General features: G+C 32.1%; 2 protein-coding genes, 1 non-coding gene and 1 pseudogene across 6 annotated transcripts; 3 read left to right on the top strand and 1 right to left on the bottom strand.

The window, feature by feature from the left end:
* Window positions 1–5,831: 5,831 nt before the first annotated feature.
* LOC107427060 (uncharacterized) lies at window positions 5,832–10,698 on the top strand. Its single transcript, XM_016037393.4, has 7 exons — window positions 5,832–6,178; window positions 7,426–7,483; window positions 7,726–7,806; window positions 8,121–8,156; window positions 8,275–8,514; window positions 8,602–8,743; window positions 9,273–10,698. The coding sequence occupies exons 1-7, from the start codon at window positions 6,006–6,008 to the stop codon at window positions 9,758–9,760; spliced, it is 1,218 nt and encodes a 405-aa protein (XP_015892879.2). The 5' UTR covers window positions 5,832–6,005; the 3' UTR covers window positions 9,761–10,698.
* A 1,365-nt stretch (window positions 10,699–12,063) lies between these two features.
* On the top strand, window positions 12,064–15,303 carry LOC107427045 (B3 domain-containing protein Os01g0234100-like; annotated as a pseudogene).
* A 423-nt stretch (window positions 15,304–15,726) lies between these two features.
* Window positions 15,727–20,035, top strand: LOC107427047 (B3 domain-containing protein At3g19184). 4 transcript variants are annotated; one of them, XM_048480887.2, is made up of 7 exons: window positions 15,727–15,990; window positions 16,089–16,193; window positions 16,633–16,664; window positions 17,100–17,262; window positions 17,354–17,560; window positions 17,917–18,037; window positions 18,952–19,847. In XM_048480887.2, exons 1-7 carry the CDS (start codon window positions 15,859–15,861, stop codon window positions 19,257–19,259), a joined length of 1,068 nt encoding a protein of 355 aa, XP_048336844.2. In that variant the 5' UTR covers window positions 15,727–15,858; the 3' UTR covers window positions 19,260–19,847. The 4 variants fall into 4 exon arrangements, with proteins under 4 accessions (XP_048336844.2, XP_048336845.2, XP_060676431.1 ...); XM_048480888.2 differs by having other exon boundaries at window positions 15,733–15,990; window positions 18,947–19,149; XM_060820447.1 differs by lacking the exon at window positions 15,727–15,990 and having other exon boundaries at window positions 16,094–16,193; window positions 16,633–16,668; window positions 18,952–20,035.
* Window positions 19,703–19,774, bottom strand: TRNAT-UGU (transfer RNA threonine (anticodon UGU)). Its single transcript has one exon. It is a non-coding gene; the product is annotated as a tRNA-Thr (tRNA).
* Window positions 20,036–20,357: the final 322 nt, after the last annotated feature.

Genomic DNA, 20,357 nt, shown 5'->3' on the forward strand with positions numbered 1-20,357 from the left:
CCATTGTATAAAACTGTAATTACAATATCATCATCTCCCATTTTACTACAAAATTAAATGAATAACGTTAAACTAAATCAATAAATATATAAAATTTTGAATAATACTAAACAAACATATTAACTATATTAAAAAAGTTGATTCTTTTTTTATTTTTGGGCCAAATATAGCTTTTTCCTATTGGCGGAAATTTGGCGGAAAATTGGCGAAAAATTAGCGGAAAACTTGCGAAAATTGACAAACTGGAGGAAAATGGCGGAAGTTCATCTTTTCGCCAAATTTCCTCCGTTTTTTCTGTTTTTTGCAATTTTTTAGTTTTACAAAATTTTTTCCCTATTTTCAAACTATATGCCACCTAAGTATCCTTAAAATCACATATAACAGCTCATAAATTAATTTCTTGCATACCCATATTAAATAAACAGCTTATAAATTCCAAAACTAACAAAAAATACAAGAAAAAAGAGAAAGAGAAAAAAAAAAAAACACATATTTTCTTACTTTCATCTAATAAGAAAAAAAAATAAAAATTTTACCTGAATTTAGTTTCAGATATGAGAAAATACAAAAAAATGAGAGTGAGAGGAGATGAGATGCAAAGAGTGGCCTGTTAGAGAAACCCTTACATGAACGGCTGTGTAGAGGAAGAAGGAAAAGATAGAAAAAATCTTTTGCGTAATTTTCAATTTTATCAAAGGTATTTTTGTCTCAAGCTGGCTAGTTTTTTTAAAAAAAAAATTTGCTATTCTTCAAAAATCATGTTACGGGGTGGCTATTTTTCGAAATAACCCAAATTAAAACAACTCGGCCTTAACATTCCATAAATCAAAAAGTCGGCTTAAACCTGATAATTTCACAGTGTTTACATGTTAGTTTTTAGTTTTTATTTTTTATTTTTCAAAACATTGGCCTGTTTTTTATTTTTATTTGTTTTATAAAAATAAAAAATATTTGGCCTGTAGTATTTGAAAATACTTTTTAAAATTAAAAAACAAAAAATAAAAAAATATTATTTTAATATTTTTTAAGTTTTTTTTTTAATTTGTTTTCTAAAACAATTTTTGAAAGTTGATGGCCAAATAAGTTTATTTTTGTTTTGGAAACAGTTTTCTATTTCGTAGAACAGAAAACTATTTTAAAACCAACTGACCAAACAGGTCTCAGTTTTTGGTTTTTAGTTTTTGCTTTTTATTTTTCTTTATCTCATTTTATCTAATTTATTTAGTAACATTAAATATTAAAAAAAAAAAAAACAAATGCAAAATTAAGAGGTAAATGATGCATATACACAAGAAAATCTTGCTGCAGTAAAGAGGTAAGCCTCAAAGGTTTCTCTTCAAGCCAGACGGTAGGAAAAACCCAGTTTCTGCCATGTTTTGCTAATGCTTAAGCTACCTTACTAAGAGTTAGTTAAGCATCCAAGTTAAGCTATAAAGTTAAAAGGATAAAAAAAAAATAAGTACCCAACTGAAACAGAATTTTAAATTATGTCAGTTTTTTATTTTTATTTTCTTTAGGTCTATAGTTATTTAAATTGTCTATCAAACTATAATTACCATTAATTAATATTTGATATAAATAAATTAAATATAATTAAATAAAAAAATCAAAATAAATCAAAATTAATTATATTACCAAACTACATCTAATTTTTTTTTCACATAAAAAATAAATTTACAATTTTAATAGAATTTATAAACCAATTTCAAGTACATGGCTGTAACATGACTGTAATCATTCGTCGTTTTGGGACATGTCAACATTAACGGTTTAATAACAATATGATATTTGGATAAGCTAATGATGAACGACATTATTATTACATTAGAGTAATACTGGAACTATAAATAAATTTATCAATATACATATATATATATATATATATTAAATCTTATTTGTCAATATTTTATTAGTTAAAATGTTAATATAATTTTAAAAAATAAAAGAATTAAATATAAGTCAATCTTTGATATACATATTAGTAAATTTATTTGATACTTTAAACATTATTTATTGTATTATTTAAAAACAATCCATAACAATGACTATTCACATCCATAAAAGTGGATATTATCCAAAAAACAAATAAAGTATTTTAATTCACCATGATCTCTATACAAATTTCACGGATAAAAATTAATAAATACAGTATACATAAATACAAAAAAAAAAAATACACATTGCAGGAGTGTCCTATGAATTTTCAGATTTTTTACATATTGCACTTCAAACTTCATAATCACCATTTATACTCCTAAATTTATATATTTCGTCTAGTTTTGGATGATAAATATACTTGCATATAGTCTGTTAATTTAGAGATAGAATCGTTGTTTTATCTAATCTTATTCCTTTTAGCATTTTTGGGTTCTTTTTATAATTTTTTAAAATTTAATGTTCTTAAAATTTTAAAATAAAAAAAAAATTAATGTTTTAATTTTTGATTTTTTCTCTAATCATTTCTCTGTTTTTTTTTTCCTTATTTTATGGTGTGTTTTTTTTCCCCTTTTTTTTTTGGATACTTTTTTAATTAAAGGTATATTGGCAGCTATGCACCCCGAATTTTATTGGGATTGATATATTGCACCTTAAACTTTTTTTCTATCATTATGCACCTTAATAAACTTTCTTTTTCCATGCACCATTGGTTTTTCTATAAAAAATGCTTAACGAAATGACCACATGATGCTCACATGATCATCAAACGAGAATAGATCAAATTATTTTACTGTCCTCATCACGTGTCTCTCGTGTGTGTGATTAGGAATCAGAAATCAATCTCCTCAGATAGGGATTTTACTATCCTAATTCTTTTCTCTATTCACCAAAGTGCATGAATTTCGTTCTTCAACAGCAACAAAGTGAAACTCAAAGGTAAAAAGAAACTCTTTTTACTTAGCATTCAAAGTTTAAAGTTTTTCTTGACTTTATTAATTTATTATTATTATTATTATTATTTTGGTTTTATGTGTAGTGTTGCGGCAGCTTTGATGATGGGTGCTGATGATTTGCACGAGTTCATAAGATCTCACCCTGAAAAGAATGATTTTCTGATGACTGGTAGTGCTAAAATGGTGAATCCAACTTCTAGGCAAATTTATTTGACTTTTCCAGCTGACAGCATTTTCAGAGAGGAAGATGTTTCAAATTATTTCAGGCTTTATTAGTTTAAAATTGATTTGTGGGTTTTTTTTTTTTTTTGGCTTCAATGGATTATTATTCAATATACTGATTTTTTTATTTTTCTATTTTTTTCAATTGAAGCATTTATGGACTAGTTCAAGATGTGAGAATCTCATACCAACAAAAAAGAATGTTTGGATTTGTGACTTTTATCTACCCAGAAACAGTAAAGCTTATCCTGGATGAAGGAAACCCTTATTTCGTTTCTGATGGTAGAGTTCTCGTTAAGCTTTACAAAGAGAAAGGCAAAGTGCAAGACAAATACAGGCAAATTCTAAAAGCTTTTGATTTGTTTTTCTCTTTTATGTTGTCAGCAAAATACTAAACTTTTTTGTTGCCAAAGCTAATTTTTCTTTTTCTTTTTTTGTTTTTTTCCTTTTTTTATTTTTTGTCTTGTGATTTTTTAGGAAACAACAACAACAAGAAGTTGAAAGAGGAGATTTTTCACCCTGTGATATCCCAACTGGTTTGGATTCTAGAGACCCATATGATCTTCAATTTGGTAAGCGAAAACCCCGAAAAAAAATTAAATCCTCTGTCTATTTACAGCATTCGAAATTAGATTTTTTTTTTTTTTTTAACTTGTGGTTTTCTATATATGAGAAGAATGACATTCAAATCATTTTTTACACAATATACCCTCGCTTGATGATCATGTGCGCAGCACGTGGTCATTCTATTAAGTATTTTTGGCAGAAAAATCAACGGTGCAAAGGAAAAAGAAAATTTGGGATGCATAATGCTTGGAAAAAAGGTTTAGAATACAATGTGTCTCTCAAATTGATAATTACCTTTTAAAAACTCATAATCAGATCTCGGTAATTAAATATTTAGAACTTGACAATTTAAAACATACTTTTCAAGTACTTAAATATTGTTTAATGGATGAAAACGGGAGAATTTATAATTCTGCTCCATGCAATAACATCCTTTTGAATCCATGCAACTTAAATTGGCATTTTCTCCATCATAATTATGATCATAACTCCAATAAAATTCAAGATGTATAGCTGCTAATATCCCTTAATCAAACTTTATGGGTATTTTCCAGAATTCAAGCCCAATTACACAAGTCCACCATCGATGGCCATTTGTTTTCTGCGTCCAGCTCCATGTCAAATTGTCGCACAGCACCACCATCAGCAGATGCAGAGAGGCCTAACGATCGCTCTGGTCATTCAACTTCGCTGCTCGTCCACCGTTAGAATCTCCAGTCAAAGTTGTCCATCTAGATTCGAATTCTTATCAGTATTCTCATGAGCTCTTTTCCAAATAGAATACATTCTAACCTGTACCGTCCAAAATCAAAGCAAACCCGTTAACAACAGTAGGTTAACGCTACAAAGGAATGTGAAAACCCAAAACTTTCTTCATTCAAGCATCAAGAATTCTTCCATTATAAATGCTTCAAGCTTCAAGCTTCAAGCTTGCACAAAATCATTAGAAATTAATTAATATTGTTTGATGGTATTCATCATCTCTACTAAATAAAAATTCAACAAAAGTAATTTACAACCTATGCTGGTTCCAAATCGTAGTCCTCTTGCAATTTAAGACCAAAAAAAAAAAAAAAAAAAAAAAACTAAGCTTTTATGTATTTATACTCTATTATTTGGAATATTAAAAGCCAAGCTTTTATGTATTTATACTCTATTATTTGGAATATTAGGGATTTTATATTTTTATATTGATTTTGAATTGGAAAAACCCAATTAATGAAAAGAATTATAAACAAGTTCAATAAGCAATATAAAAAAAGCATAAAATTGATTATCCACGATATTTTCTTTTTCACCAAGTGGATCTGCAGCCATTGCTTAAACTCCCATGGTTGCTTTCTTCTTTCCTTCTTGGAAGAAGAAGAATAAGAAGAATAAAAGGAAATTGAGAGAGAAAAAAGAAATTAAAAAAAAAAAGTTGTTTGTAAATAATTTAAACTTGAAAATGATAGTGATGAAGATGATGAATAAGATGACAAATTGATATTTCTTTGGGGTACGGACAAGGTTTTATTTCTCTTTTTACTCTCTCTCTCTCTCCTCTAGCTGTTGTGGGTTTTTACAAAGTGTTTTACTTTGTAATACAAATTTTATGTAATTGGTATTTTCTTACTTTATTTAATTTTTTTTCTCTTTTTGGTGAATAAAAGCAATTTTATAGCTATTAATGGTTGTGATGGAGCATTTTCATAAAGCAAGAAGATAGAAGAAGAAAATGATAATAAAATGAAGATTGCATATTTGAATTAACAAACCACGCACAAATTATATATGACATTTAACGTGCCAAATTAGAAAGAATCGAGATTGAAAAACATTGATAAAAAAAAAATGTAAATTTAAAGGGATAGATGATGAATGTGAATTTTGAAATGCTAATTATAAGAAATCTGGAAAAGTACGAAAACACTGCTACAAAAAATTCTAAAAGAAATTAACATATTTTGATAATTGTAATATCATTGTGTTTGATGCCACGGCAATAATATCACAGAGGTGCAAAGTAAGTATTTAAGTAATCCTAAAGGTGGTGGAGAAGCGTAAGATCTGAGGTGGCGGTCCCACATATTTTCCGCATCACAGATCCCATCGCAATCCACGTGCCAGTAGCATGTCTTCTTTCACATACACACGCGCGTTCTGGTGGTTCTCAGAAAATTTAGACCATTCTCTCTCTCTCTCTCTTACCCATCGTCTCCCATTCCTCAGCCCAAAAACTTCACAATCCCCCAAAAAAAAACTCATAGAAATTATTAATTTTCAATCTTCATCTGTGTTCCCAAAATCGAAACCCTATAATTCTTCGTTTACAGAGCAGAAGCTATGTCGGGTAGTGTTGGAATCTACTGGGGACGGAAGGAGGTCTACGATTTCAAAGGCATCGTTGTTTTGTTTGCTTGGGTTTCGATTCACGAGAAGCACTTGAAGAATTACGTCGATTTGTACGCTTCTCTCGGTTGGAATTCACTCGTTTGCCATTCCCATTTTCTCAATGCGTAAGAACTTCTTTTTTCTTTTTTTCTTTTTTTCTTTTTTTTTGGTCCTTATCAATTTCGCAGTTAGTGTTTCATCCACTTCTTCTTCTTCATTTTAATTATTTGTTTGTTTGTGTATTTTCTTATTTTTGGTTTGTTTACTCAACTGGGTTTGCTTTACTTTATTGGGTTAATTCTGATGTTTTACTTCTAAATAGTGGAAAAAGATTTTGTGACTCTGTTACTGGACGGAGTTTGCTTGCTGCTTGGTCTTTTCTTGGTTAATTCCGATAATTTTGCATATATATTGGACAGTTTGCATGGACTGGTCATTTTGATTGTTGTAGCGTTACAGAATTCATATGCTTAACTAAATTAGCGAGTCAAGTGTGATGTTATGCTACGATATAGGTTTGGTTAGAGTTTATGGGTGTTGGGATGGGTTTGGAGAGATGGCCATGCGATTCTTGGTGTGGCTTTTGCAATGGATTATTATAATTTTTGGGAATGAATCAGTTGCTGTGGTAGATTGTGAGAAAAGAACTTTTGCTTACCATAAAAATCATGGGACTGTAATTAGAGTTCGATAAGTGAGGATTAATGATTAGCTTGCTTTTTTTATGTTTAGGTTTGATCGATCGTTAAACAGCGTATATGTCACCATCATTGGTTAATTGAGTAGTGCTTCCATGTTTCAACTAATTGATGAATTCATTTGAAAATTATAAGTTAAGGGTCCTTGTAAACATTCTGTCAATATAATGAAAATTGTCAATGGTGACCACACTAGAAGTAACAATTTTCTGCAGTGGATTCTTCGGGTTCAGGATTTGAAGATGGCTATAAATGAGAAAGAGTGCTTAAATGCCTGTGGTAGTTGATGCTACGTGTGAAATAAAAATCTAACTTTCATTGTCAAAGAATATATATCTACTGAAGAAAGCAACTTGGCAATTAACCATTTATTTTTAATGTTAATACATCACACGTTTCACTGAAGGGATCTGTCTATTAGTAGGCTTCATGTGTTCTTGTCTGCCAGATTTATTTTATTTTATTTTATTTTATTTTTTTGAATAGATTAATTTAAGAAGGGAATTACTTTTATATAAAGATCCATTCTTCTTTTGCACGGTGGTCTGTGGGTCTTGATTGGGAATTACATTCTTAAGATTTATCAGATTGGTATTCATCCTTAACTTTGAGCTTGAGCATGCCTTTGCTGCATTGAACAAGACTGTTTTCCCTGACGATGAAAGTGTATGCAGATTCTGTCCTGAGAAGGCTATGGCATCAGCATTTGTTGTTCTCAATGAGCTTGTTGAGGTCAGCTTCATGATTAGCTTTTCCATTTTAAGTACCTTAATAATATTTAAGTGATACAATAAATCTCTGATAAGATTGAATCCAGCAATGACCGTTTAGGTATCCATCCTGTGATATTAATTTGGATAACCATAACCCATATTTGCAATATTTTAGAATGTGGGCAACTTAGGCTTTTCTTATTCCTTATAATTTAGCTCAAGCTTTCTAAAATTGAAGTCATTTTTGTTTTTGGGTTGCAGGAGCTAAGGGTTAGGCCATGCCCTATACTTTTTGTGGCTTTTTCTGGTGGTACAAAAGCTAGTATGTACAAGGTTTTTCAGGTACATTTTCATTTTCAAAATTTTGTAGAGATAAGTTAATGTCAAAATTTTAATAGGTCTTTGTCTTCTTTTCTACTACTTATATCTGGAAAAATTAGGTCTGGTCCACTGACCTTTAGAACTAATGGAGTCATCCATCAAGCTGTTTTTCTTTCAGCTGTGGCAAGAGTGATATCTTAGACATGTTAGAAAGGATTAGGTCGCTTTCAGGAGCTGAGCTATTGAAATGATGAACTTAGCTATCAAGCTGTGTCTGTTTATTGCTTTTATCTTTACTGTGGCAACACTGATAACTTTACTGCATGCTGATGCAGATTATTGAGGGAACATGTGAAGGTCGTATGTATCCGGTATGGGTTTTCTCTAGTGATTTAGAAGCTAATGATTAGTGTTTGTTATTTCTTTTGACATTGCCATTTGATTCGACTGCTTTATTTCTATTTCTCATTTTCTCTTTACTTTGTGAAGGGTGAATACCAATTGGTCAGGAATTGTATATCTGGAAACATCTATGATTCTGGTCCAGTTGATTTTACAAGTGATTGGGGAAGCCGATATGCACTGCACCCCATTATTCAAAAAGTGCCTGGATCCTCAAAACTTGTTTCTTGGGTAGCTAAAGGCATTGCTTCTGGTCTAGATGCTTTATATCTTACAACATTTGAATCCCAACGCACTGAGTATTGGCAGGCTCTATACTCATCCGTGGTAAGTTTTATTTAGACTTTAGTCACCTAATTTTGTCAGTTGCTTGTTTCAATTGCTTGGTGATAGAGGCTTGTTTTCTCCTTGTAGAATTTGGGTGCACCTTTTCTCATTTTCAGCTCTGAAGAAGATGATCTAGCTCCCTATCATGTTATCTGCGATTTCACTCAGCATTTACGAGAACTTGGGGGAGATGTCAAGGTTGTGAAATTGAATGGCTCCCCTCATATAGGTTTGTTTTAAGAATTGTATGCTCCTTTTTTCTGTTACTAATATTTCTTCCACTTATTGGGTAATATATGTTTAAAGTGATCTTTCATAGCAGGTAAGTTGTGTTTTTGTCCTCAGGAAACCGTTAAAACATAATATAATCCTGGTTTGTCAGTATTTTAAAAAAGTCATCTCTTAGAATTAACATATCTTTGTTTACATAGTTTGTGTATATATGGCATTATTGTCCATGGTGAATGTTGTATTACATTTGATTATTCTATGTATATGTGTCAGCTGGTGCTCAATATTGGTATGGATGCCTTGCTGTCTCTACCCCACGAAATTTAATGTTATGCTTTCCTTATGAGAGTAGTTAATCATAATTTTTCACGTGTTCTTGATATGTTTGTCTTCCTAAAATATGGGAAAACTATAATAATCTTTTGCTTATCAACAATGCGAAAAATATTTAACATTTTAAAGTACTAGTAATGCCATATTCCTGGTGGTTTGTAACTTAAACTGAAGTGGTGTTTTGGTTGTTTTAGGTCATTATAAGCATTATCCAATCCAATATAAAGCTGCTGTTACTTCTTTGCTTGAGAAGGCAGCCTTGGTCTTTGCACAAAGAATGCAACAACTTGAAGAAAGAACTGGTATGGAAGGTAAGCATGACGAGATATCAGAGATAATCTGCAATCTCCAGAAAGCAGCTGTTAACTCGAACCAGAGCCTCAGAAGAGTTGCACTTGGACCCAGTGACCACTTCTACTTGCCAAGTTCGGCAGAGTATCAAAATAGTAGGGACCCTGGGCCACAAGATGAGTGTAAAGAAAGATCAGTTCACCTGCCTAGCCCCCCAAGCATCAATGCACATAGTGTACTTGGAGAGCTCCTATTTGATGCTTGTGTTCCTAGGAATGTTGAGGGTTGGGACATTAAATTCTGTGGCTCTTTGAATGGACAGCCTGTTGCTTCTGCTCGTAGGCATTCACCACTCCATGGCATTAAGTGTTTCCGTCGCTCAAGATTATAGTATCTGATGGTTAAGTCTTTGGGGAAGCTATTGTTTATGGTTGCATAAATTGCTCAAGTTCCTAAGAGATTGTCCGCAAGTATAACGCCTGTACAATGTTTAAAATAAGTAACATGGGCATGGCGATGTGGTGAAGGTAAGGCCCAAGGCATCCCCTATACTTCCGATGGGATATTTAGTATATTTGCCATTGCTTGTGCTTACTGTCAATACTCTGGCATGAAGTGTACAAAGAGAATGAGGGGTACCGACTGTATGTATATAGAAAGGCATATATGTTCCTAGAAGAGTTTAACTGTCTCTATGATGACAAAACTATGGTTGATAAATTGATAATGGATGGCGATCTACATAGCGTAGATGCTATGAAAAAATTGGCTGACCAATCAATGATAGCATGTCAACTGAGATTGGCTCGGTTGATAAGCCACTATTTATGATTGGGAGGTCATGGGTACACCAGATGAAGGAAAATTATGTAAATAATTAAAAAAAAAACCAGTGATAGCAACATATACGCATCATATAATCTGGTTCGAGATTGCAGTCTGCCTAAGGAACAGTTCAATTATCTTGTGAGATGAGAACTCCAACTACGCATGCATGAGGCTGGAGATCTATATACCTTCTAAGTAAGTAGGGAAAATGGGTAAGTCTTTCGGTAGTGAATATTGAAATTATCTGTAATGGATGGGTGCTTGGACTACTTGTGCATGAGGCTGTAAATATGTAACTTGTAAATTAGGTAGAGAAATGGGTAAGTTTTTTATTTTTCTTTCTCCCTAACTGTATCTTCTTCTTCTTCTTCTTCTTCCTTTTCTTCTTTTCATTTTTATTTTTCTAGTTTGTAATGTTGGTATACGGATAAACTATTGTTTCTAATCTGTATTTTGATAATTTTGTTTCAATGAAATTTTGGATGGAAAGTTTCCTCACAATTTTGTAAGCTGGCTGTGTTTGGTGTTCCATGTGGAAAAATAAGGAAGAACTTTATTATGCCCTTTATGCATGGAGCCCAAATTTTATTTTTTTATTCTTTTATCACCATGTTTCTGTTATGCCTTTATACCTCGAACCTAATTACAAGGCCATTATATTTTTAGTTATTTCTCGACAAGCTTGGTAATTATCTAGATTTTCTGTTGTAACTTAAAGAAATTTGTTATCTAACAAGCATGTATAGTAAATGTGTCTTGAATTAAAAAGGTCATTTATAAAATTGGAAGGAAATTGAACGTGGTGATTGTGTTCATTATTTATTTCTTATATTTTTTGTTAAATGGATTTTATTATAATATATATATATATATATATATCTCTATATCTGGTACTAGTAGAATAATGTATTTCAAATAATGTTATGGACCATATGTGGGTTAATTTTGTAATTAACTCTTCTTTTTTTGGTATAAAACTAATTTAACTAGTATTCTTTTTTATTACAATGGGTTCAATACAACCTAAGTATGGATTGAAAGAACAATGTAATTAAATATTAATCAGTCGAATGAAAAAAACTCAATAGAAATCTGGCTAAATTTGATGTACCTTTAGCATTTTTTTATTCATTTATCTATTTAAAAATTTAATTATTTATATAAAATATGTTAATTAGTAGTATATTAATACGTATATTTAATGATTAATTTTTTTGAATATTTTGATATATTGAAAATCACTTATATTAGAAAAATAATAATAAAAAAAAACTAAAAAAAGAAGAAAGAGTAATATTAGGTCTCCAAGAAGTCTATAAGTGTTTATTAAAGTTGAGATATTGATTTATTAGTTGAAAATTTAATTAATCTAAATATGAATAAATAAAATTTTAAAATATTAACCAAACAAAAAAAATTACATAATATAAACCAATTAAATGATCAAACTTCATTATTTATCTTATTAGACTTTTTGGTAGTCTGATATTATTCTAAAAAATGTATTATATAATATATAATTTGGGGGGGGGGGGGGGGGGGGGGGGGGGGGGGCGGGGGGCGGGGGGGAAGAATAAAATATGTAAAGAATTTTGTTCTTTTATCACCGTCGTTGATCATTATCAATGCACTTCGCAATAGTTATGAACATTATTAATGGGCTACATTTAATATATATTTTTTAAAATTAAAAATTTAAGATGAAAATATAAATTCTTAATCGTAGCAAATTAGTTGTTGTCACCTTGTTCATAAAGATCCTAAAAACGGCAGAAAAATAATAGAAATAAAAAATAGAATTTGAAGTAAAAATAAATAAATAAATAATAAAAATAAAATAGGTACAGTTTGTACCTTACTCTGTAATTTTGAAAATTAGCTCCATGTTTGGTGAACTGGTGAAGTGGGAGTACAGATTGCATCGACAGCCTAAACAAAGAGAAATACAAATTTTAAATCGAACGGTCTCCTTTTCTTTATTATTAATTATTATTTTTCTCTCCCTCCACTCCACAATTCTCAGCACAGAGGCAAAGCAAATGGCTGTTATTCAAGAACAGAGAATGACCATGGTTGATTCTCCTCTTAAGGTCCTCTCTCTACTTGATTTCTCAGTCCTCGTTCATATATTTGTGTATCTCTGTAATGGGTTTTTTTGTCTATCGTTACAGAGCAATCGAGGAAAGCGACCCCAGAAAGTAGAAAAGCTTTTTCGGAAAAAGCTTTCTAGTCTTTACCAAAAAACAGAAACCCATGTGAGAGCCTATTGTGCTTCGTACCTAACAGTTTGGAAATTTATAAAAGTTTTGCTTGGTTTTTGATTGTTATGTTTATTATTATTCTGTATCTGTATATATATGGTTGTTTTGCGTAGCAGTTTTGTAAAAGTTTTAGAGATTTCGTACTGATGGGTCTTCAATGGTTTTATAGTGTTGAGTGTTCTCTTTCGTTGGAAAAGAAAGTAGGAGAAAGAAATCTTCAAAATGGGTTATTTTTTGAGTTGAAAGAAAACAAAGAACCTTCTTTTTGTCAATTTGCACTGCCACAACACATTTTTGGAACATCAAAATAAAGGAAACTGCGAAAATGATAATACACAGGCTAAAGCATTATGGGTTAGCTTTATGCATTGTACTTGGACTAGCCAACTGTTTTTATAACCTGAATTCTTCATTTGTTGTCCGATTTTATTGAACTTTGATGATTTTTGTACTGAATTGATGAAAAACTTTTGTAAATTTCATAAACAGGCAGTCAGTGATCGCCCAGTGAAGTCTGAAAAGTGAGTCAAAATTTGTTATTTAATCTGCTCTTGAACTCATTAAAGATTCAATTGTCTTGTAACACTGGAGCCTCAACCTTTTGACCATATAGCAACAAGCGAAAGAGGGCCACTGCAGAAAGCACATGTCACAATGCCGGAGCTCGGGCTTCTGTGTTGGAACAAGCAAAGGAGGTTCAAGCGAATCTAGCTCCCGACTTCCCTAGTTTAGTTAAAACTATGCTTCCTTCACATGTTACAGGAGGATTTTGGCTGGTAAGGCTCACTTTTCCAGCATACTTGCTCTTTTGTTTTTTTTTCCCCCTCCTCCAAGGCAACCTAGATGTATTTGTAAGTACTTTAACATTTTTCTTGCCAGGGTCTTCCTAAAAAATTCTGCCATTTGCATTTGCCAAATAATGATATGATGATTACTCTGGAGGATGAAAATAAGGAGGTATATGAGACAAAGTATCTTTTGGAGAAGGTGGGATTGAGTGGAGGATGGAGAGGATTTTCAATTGCTGACAAATTGCTAGAGGGAGATGTGTTAGTTTTCCATTTAGTCACTCCTTCCAAATTTAAGGTAATTTTTGTTTAATATATATGCTGTTATGTTTCTTTCACAATTTAATTGTTATAATGTTGTTTCATTGCAATCGAAGAATTTAATATAGGATTTTAGTTCCATTATCTAGCTTTGCAAATGAAAATTTGAAACCCATAATCTTCCTTAATGAGAGATACATTGACATTGGTGGCAATAAAGATGCCTGACCTGTGATTTAAGAAAGAAAGAGCGTCGGAAGCGGTAATTGGTTGAAAAGTATTATGCTTGATATATACACAGTCGCACTCACATTTTATAAGCTTAAGCTTTTAAGATTAGTGGCAACTTAACGAATAGAAAGTAGTTTAGCTTAGAGACAAATTTAGTTTGACTACCTGTTGCTTATATTTTTATTGTTAGTGTTTGTTGTGGTCTGATCATCAGTTTACTGGGACATTCTCCCTGGCGAAGAATTCCTTGATGAGTCTCCTTCTTCAGGGTGTCTTGGCACAAGTATTGTTGGTAACAAATTTTAGATGTTTACATGAAGCTATAACACCTGCATGCGTTTGATGAAGTTGCTTTCTTTTCCTGCTTGCCTTTTTAGGTGTACATTGTTAGACTTAAGTGTTCAGATGAAATGGATTGCGCTCTTGGCCTTCTCAAATTAGAAGCCTGTGTGGATCGAATGGATATTGCTAAGTTGTTTCAAATTTCGTTTTGTTGCATCTCTCTGTAATCAACTGTAAATGGGTCCACTGTCTATAAATTTACCTTCTGCTATTCTCTTGTATCCAGCCACTGACATAAAACATGCAGATGACACTGATGCATGTCAGAAGGAAACTGTGGGTGGTCTAAAGTCTCTTTCATATGACAATCCTGAAGGGGAGATTTTAGACCAGTCTGATAATGAAAACACAGATATCATTTCAGAAGTTTTGGATGGAATTAGGCTTTCAGATTCGGTTGTTAGTTGCCAAGTGAGAAGCTTCAAGGATTTCAATGTTCTTGTGAATGGTTTGATTATAGACTCCGAGATTTCCAAATACCTCAAGGCCAAGTACTACGAGCTTTGTTGCAGTCAGAAAACATTTCTTCACGAGTATCTTCTCGAGGGTCTCAACTGTAAACTGGCAGCTGGAATAATTCTGGAGACTATGAACATTGCAGACGCCATTAGATCCAGCAAGATTACCACCTCAAAGGATGATTTCATCGTGTGGGATAAGACTCTGAAATGCTTCGAGGTTCTGGGTATGAGTGAGTTTCTTACGTGCTCGGCTAGACCAGCTTCTAAATATAGCTTCGAAATCGAAGAGTTTTAAAGAAGCTAAACTCGAACGAGATCGTGCAGAAGCAGAATTGAGAAATCTGGAGGCTAAGCTTTTGGTTGCAAAACAGACAATGAATAGACTGGATACCAAGATTGAGCTTATATTCCAGGAAGTTGCCAGTGCTCCTTGGTGAATGACAGAATTTCATTCTTCCAGCTTTTTGTTTGTGGAACTTCGACTTTCCAGGACAAGGAACTTAGCAATAGTATGGTTACTATTAAATGGTGAAGAAGTTAACTTTTTGTGCTAATCTTATGAGAAGCAAATTTATAGTACTACGAGAGAGTCTGTATTCATTGTGAAGGTGGGGTATAAACTCTTGGGAGTATTTTCAAATTTTTTCCTTTACAGGATAGATATAGCCATGTAGATCTTTTGTGGAGTTCCACTAATATCAAAGTTGTTGTATTTTGTATAGAACAAACACTTACTTGCAAAGTTATTGAGCAACTTATGAATGATTATATATAATATAAAGTAGTAGAATTTGAATTATTGCTGCAACTTATGAATTATTATATATAATATAAAGTAGTAGAAATTGAATTATTGCTGCTACGCTTTCATTTTCTTTTAAGCTTTTCTAGTAAAGTGGTAAACATTTTTTAGCACCAAAAACAAATATTATATCCACTATCCAAGAATTAGAAAAAAAAGAATATATATATATATATATATATGTATGTATATATATATATATACGTATATATATATACGTACACACACATATATGTACTAAAATATATTTTAAAAACATATAATGATGACCCAGGTCTAATGGACTAATGGGTAGCACGTTTTTAAATTCAAAGTTGGAAGTTTAAACTTGGTAAAGTTGGCGCTCAATTCTGACCAGATGGACATGACAGAAAATAAATAAATAAATTTAATGAACAAAGAGTGAAGTCCATACACCACAGAGCAACGGTCAGCTTTTTCCATTCAGTCTCTTTCTCACTCTCTGCTTTTTCTTAGCTCTTTGCAGAAAAGAGATTTTGGAAGGACAGAAAACAATGGTGGAATCCAAGTTAACGTACGAGGAATGTAGGAGACAGAGACTGGAAGAGAACAAGAAAAGAATGGAGGAGCTTAACTTAAGCAAGCTTGCTCAGTCTCTGAAAACTTCGAGTCCAAAGTCATCTCCGGTGGGCGCTTTTTTTTTTTTTTTTTTTTTCCTCCTTATATAAATATTAGTCTCTGTTTCGCATAATGGGTTATCGGGTTTTTGTTTGTTGGAATATAGGTGAAGCGGATAAAGCCCAAACCTTGTCTGCCAGTGGAACCTTCTTCAGTGCCACTCAGAAGATCCAGCAGAGTTGCAGACAAACCTCCTAGCTCTTACAAGGAAGTCAGTTCTCTCTCTCTCTCTCTCTCTCTCTCTCTCTCTCTCTCTCTCCCTCTTACGAATTTTTATACATTTTTTGTTGGTTGGGAGAAAAAACTTAAAAATAAAAAAATAAAAAATAAAAAAATAAAAACAAAACAAAATCCACCACGTAAAAAAAGGATTTCTTTCTTTTGTACTCCAAATTACAAAGCACAATTCTTTATAGGTTTGTCATTTTTGTGCTAGTCTGCGTAAGTTAAGATTTTTTACTTTTGAGTTTTATGGTTCAAGAAATATATTTGTGACTTTATCTGTTTATCTTATTTAAAAAAATAAAAATAAAAGAAATAAAAGGGAAAAAAAAGCCCTTCATCTATGGTTATGTGGGACTCTATAGGGAGGCACGTTTATAGTATTGCATATTAGATTGATAATCAACTCTTGACATTCTTTATGGCAGGTTCCGCTGGAACCCTTGGGCAGGCTAAGAAGGTTGGTATGTGTAATCTGATATAATAATCAGTTCTTTAAGGGCACTTGATATATAGTTCTTTCTGTTTTTTTTCTACTTAGTTGTGTAGAGTTTGCTTACTCCAAATATTACTCAGTGATAGTTAATGTTAATTAGGGTTTGTTAGGCATATCTAAATTAATTACAAGTTTAAGAGAAGGAAAAAAAAAAAAAAAGTTAAAAACAGTTTGATAATGTTTATGTTTATTTTTTCCTTTCAAGTTTATAGTTATTTGAGGTGCCAAACCAATTTTAACATGCACCAACTAACATTAACGTAAATTCCACACAATTAACGAGAAAAAAAAACCAAAAACATAAACATTATAAAACAACCCTAGCGTTTTAGATTTGGTAATTATATTGCATGCTGGTTGTTTATATATCTCCTGCTTGGTACATGTTAAATTATACAGGAGCTATCAAAGAAGAGATTTGCTGAATCGACAATATGCTTCAGATGAAGTAAGACAATATGCAATTGACAGAGCAGAGCAAATTCAATCTGGATTAGACTCAGACTGGCCAAGTTTTGTGAAGCCCATGTTCCAATCACATGTCACTGGAGGCTTTTGGCTGGTAAGTAGCCTAACCATTTAGCAAACCAAAATATAGTTCGAGACTATGATGGAGATTGAAGGGTAATTTGGATTTGAGCATTTTCCAACAGGGTCTGCCGGTGCAATTTTGTAAAACGCACCTGCCTCATTGTAATGAAATGATAAGTTTGGTGGATGAGGATGAAAATGAGTTCCAAACAAAATACCTTGCAGATAAAACTGGTCTTAGTGGTGGATGGAGAGGTTTTTCCATTGAGCACCAGCTGGTTGATGGGGATGCATTAGTCTTCCACTTGGTCAGGCCAACACAATTTAAGGTCATCTATGTCTTTTTCATTCTCTTTTCCTGTTTGCTCTAAATGCTTGGTTAATCTTCTTCTTCTTCTTCTTCTTCTTCTTCTTCTTCTTCTTCTATTTTTTTTATACTGGAATCAGGGATTCGAACTTTAGATCATTGTCAAGAAAACTGTGACTTTATCACTTGGCTGTCCTCGGAAGCATAGGCTTGGATAGTTAATTACTTTGGCTATTAAAAGAGTTTGGAATATATATATATATATATATATAGATGAATTATAAGACTGATCTTGCTTCAATTTTGCATTTTGTTATGGGATTATCGATATTGAACTTGTTTAGCTTACATTCTCATTTTATTTTTGTTGGTTTTTAGGTATATATTACTAGAGCATACGACACTAAAGACGAGAAAGAGAGAGAAGGAGAAGAAGAAGAAGAAGAAAAAGATTTGGATGTCACACCGTCGGGAAGGAGAGCAAAACGAAGAAGACCAAGTAATTCATTTCTACTTAGAAATTTATATGATGCTGTTTTCATTTTGGTTAATATTTTAATTTATATGTCTATATATATGGCCTATAGGCACTACAAAGTTTGAATTATAGGAAAAACCACTTGGGAAAAATGAATTAAAAGTAGTTTGCATTAGGGGTTTCCTAACAATTAGTGCAAATAAATGGAGAAAACCAATGATGCAAAGTATAAAAATTAATGGTTTTTTTTTTTTAAGTGAATATTTAGAAAAGCAATAAGAATTTGTGTTTGGAGTTTTTGGAATTCTCATAGTCGGAAAAATTTCAAGTAATCTCGGGGTACTTAGCATTCAAAACTCCTGCATGTCATTTCGTGCCATGTGGATTATTTTTTTCATGTGATATAACACATCAGCCCTCTCTCACCTCTCTCATAACCGGCTCTTTCTCTTACCTCTCTCTTCTCTTCCTCTTCTCCTCTTCCGCACCAAACAAATCTCTGGCAGAAGATTTTTTTTTTCTGAAACCACCAAAAGATGAAATTATGAACTCCTTTCATCAACGAAAATTGCAAAGATTGCTCTTTTTTACTCTTTCTCTTCAGCAGCTTGTTACAAAATCTGGGCCCATGAACATGAACAACTTTTGGCATATGTTTGTTTCCATCATTATAGTTGGTTCTCATTACTAGGATTGATAGTGATTTTTACCCAGAAATGAAAAATCCAAATTTTATAATAAGTTAAATCTAAAAAATGAGTTTATCATTGGAAATTTTTTTTAATTTAAAAAAAAAAGTCATTTGGGGTTCATTTGGTTATTCTACTTTGCCATTTTGTGAATGAATGACTTGAACCTGTGATTCCATTTGGCCATTATTGAAAGATTGAAGATCTGGTTTCTGACACTGGTATTTTTTTTGTGCAAAAGAGAAGGGTTCACAGGTGGGAGAGAAGGAGAAGAAAAAGAAAAGGAAAGAGAGAGGGAAAGTGAAATGATATGCAGGAATTGTGAGTCTTGGGTACTCCGGGAGTGCTTGAAATTGTTGCCTCATAATCAAGTTCATGTACAATTGCTATTTGGCAGGCAAAACGTAGCTTTGGATGTGGCAGAACAGAAGCTAGCTATACAATGGGGATTAGGAATTGGATGTTTGGTGTATCATCTTTTTTTCTCTCCAGCTGTAGAAGCTTATTTTATTCATCAAGTGCTTTTCAGTTGTCTGTCTTTTTGCAGTACATAAAACATTTGCCAGAAATTCTCTGTTTTTTACTTTTTTTTTTTTTTTTTAAATTGGTTATTGCTCTTAATACAAATTTTAATTAAAATGTCAGAATTTAACTCAGCAATCCAATACCAAGTGTTGGATGAAACTCTATTTTTTTTTTTTTTAATTTCTGAAGTTTAATATTAGAAATCCCATTTTTCACTTTTTTGTTTTTTGGTTCTGAAATTGGTTATTGCTCTTAATACAAATTTTAAATTAAAAATGTCCGAATTCAACTCAGCAGTCCAATGCCAAATGTTAGATGAAACTCCATTTTTCAAATTAAACTTCTTTTTTTCTTTTTCCTTTTTTTTTTTTTTATCTGACCGAACAATTCAAGAAGAGCACATTTCTACATCACCGCAGCACTTGATCCTATACAAATATCAAAAAATCTTTGAAAAAATGGTTAAGGAGAATGCCCCCATGCAGGATCGAACTACAGACCTTCAGTTTACAAGACTGACGCTCTACCACTGAGCTATAGGGGCATTTTGGCTAACTGCCATCATGAATGTAAGGATCACTATTTGTATTGCTGTTATTGCCTCATACAACCTTTATCTGATTAAGCAATTGATGCAGGACCATTTGTTGAGAGAGAATAATGCAGATGCATTATTAGACATGAAGGTAAACCTATGTCAGATTCTAAAAATGGATCCTAAGAAGTTTGTAAGCACCGATTTGAGAAAAGTGTATTTTTTAAATATTCCATAATTGATATGAGTTGATTTTACCCTCTCAACGATTGCAATTTTGAAAGAAATGGTTATGGTCACTTCTATATCATTTTCCTTCTTAAAGTCACTCCTATATCATTTTCCTTCTCCCTATTTCAATCAATCCAATTCTTTGGGTTTTTATTTTATTTATCTGTCATAAGATTGATTTCTTTATTGTAAAAATGTTTGTTTGAATACTAATATTTTGCTATGAAAAAGAATAAGAGAAAAGGAACCAATTTCTAAGTCTTCTCCAACTTCCATTTCCAATGTAAAAAGCTGAAGAAGTGTTTTTCATAAGGCTATATCCTAACGGCTATTGCTTTCTGGCTTGTGTTTTAAAACAGAA

The sequence above is a fragment of the Ziziphus jujuba genome, chromosome 9, assembly GCF_031755915.1.
Source record: "Ziziphus jujuba cultivar Dongzao chromosome 9, ASM3175591v1".
Taxonomy (NCBI): domain Eukaryota; kingdom Viridiplantae; phylum Streptophyta; class Magnoliopsida; order Rosales; family Rhamnaceae; genus Ziziphus; species Ziziphus jujuba.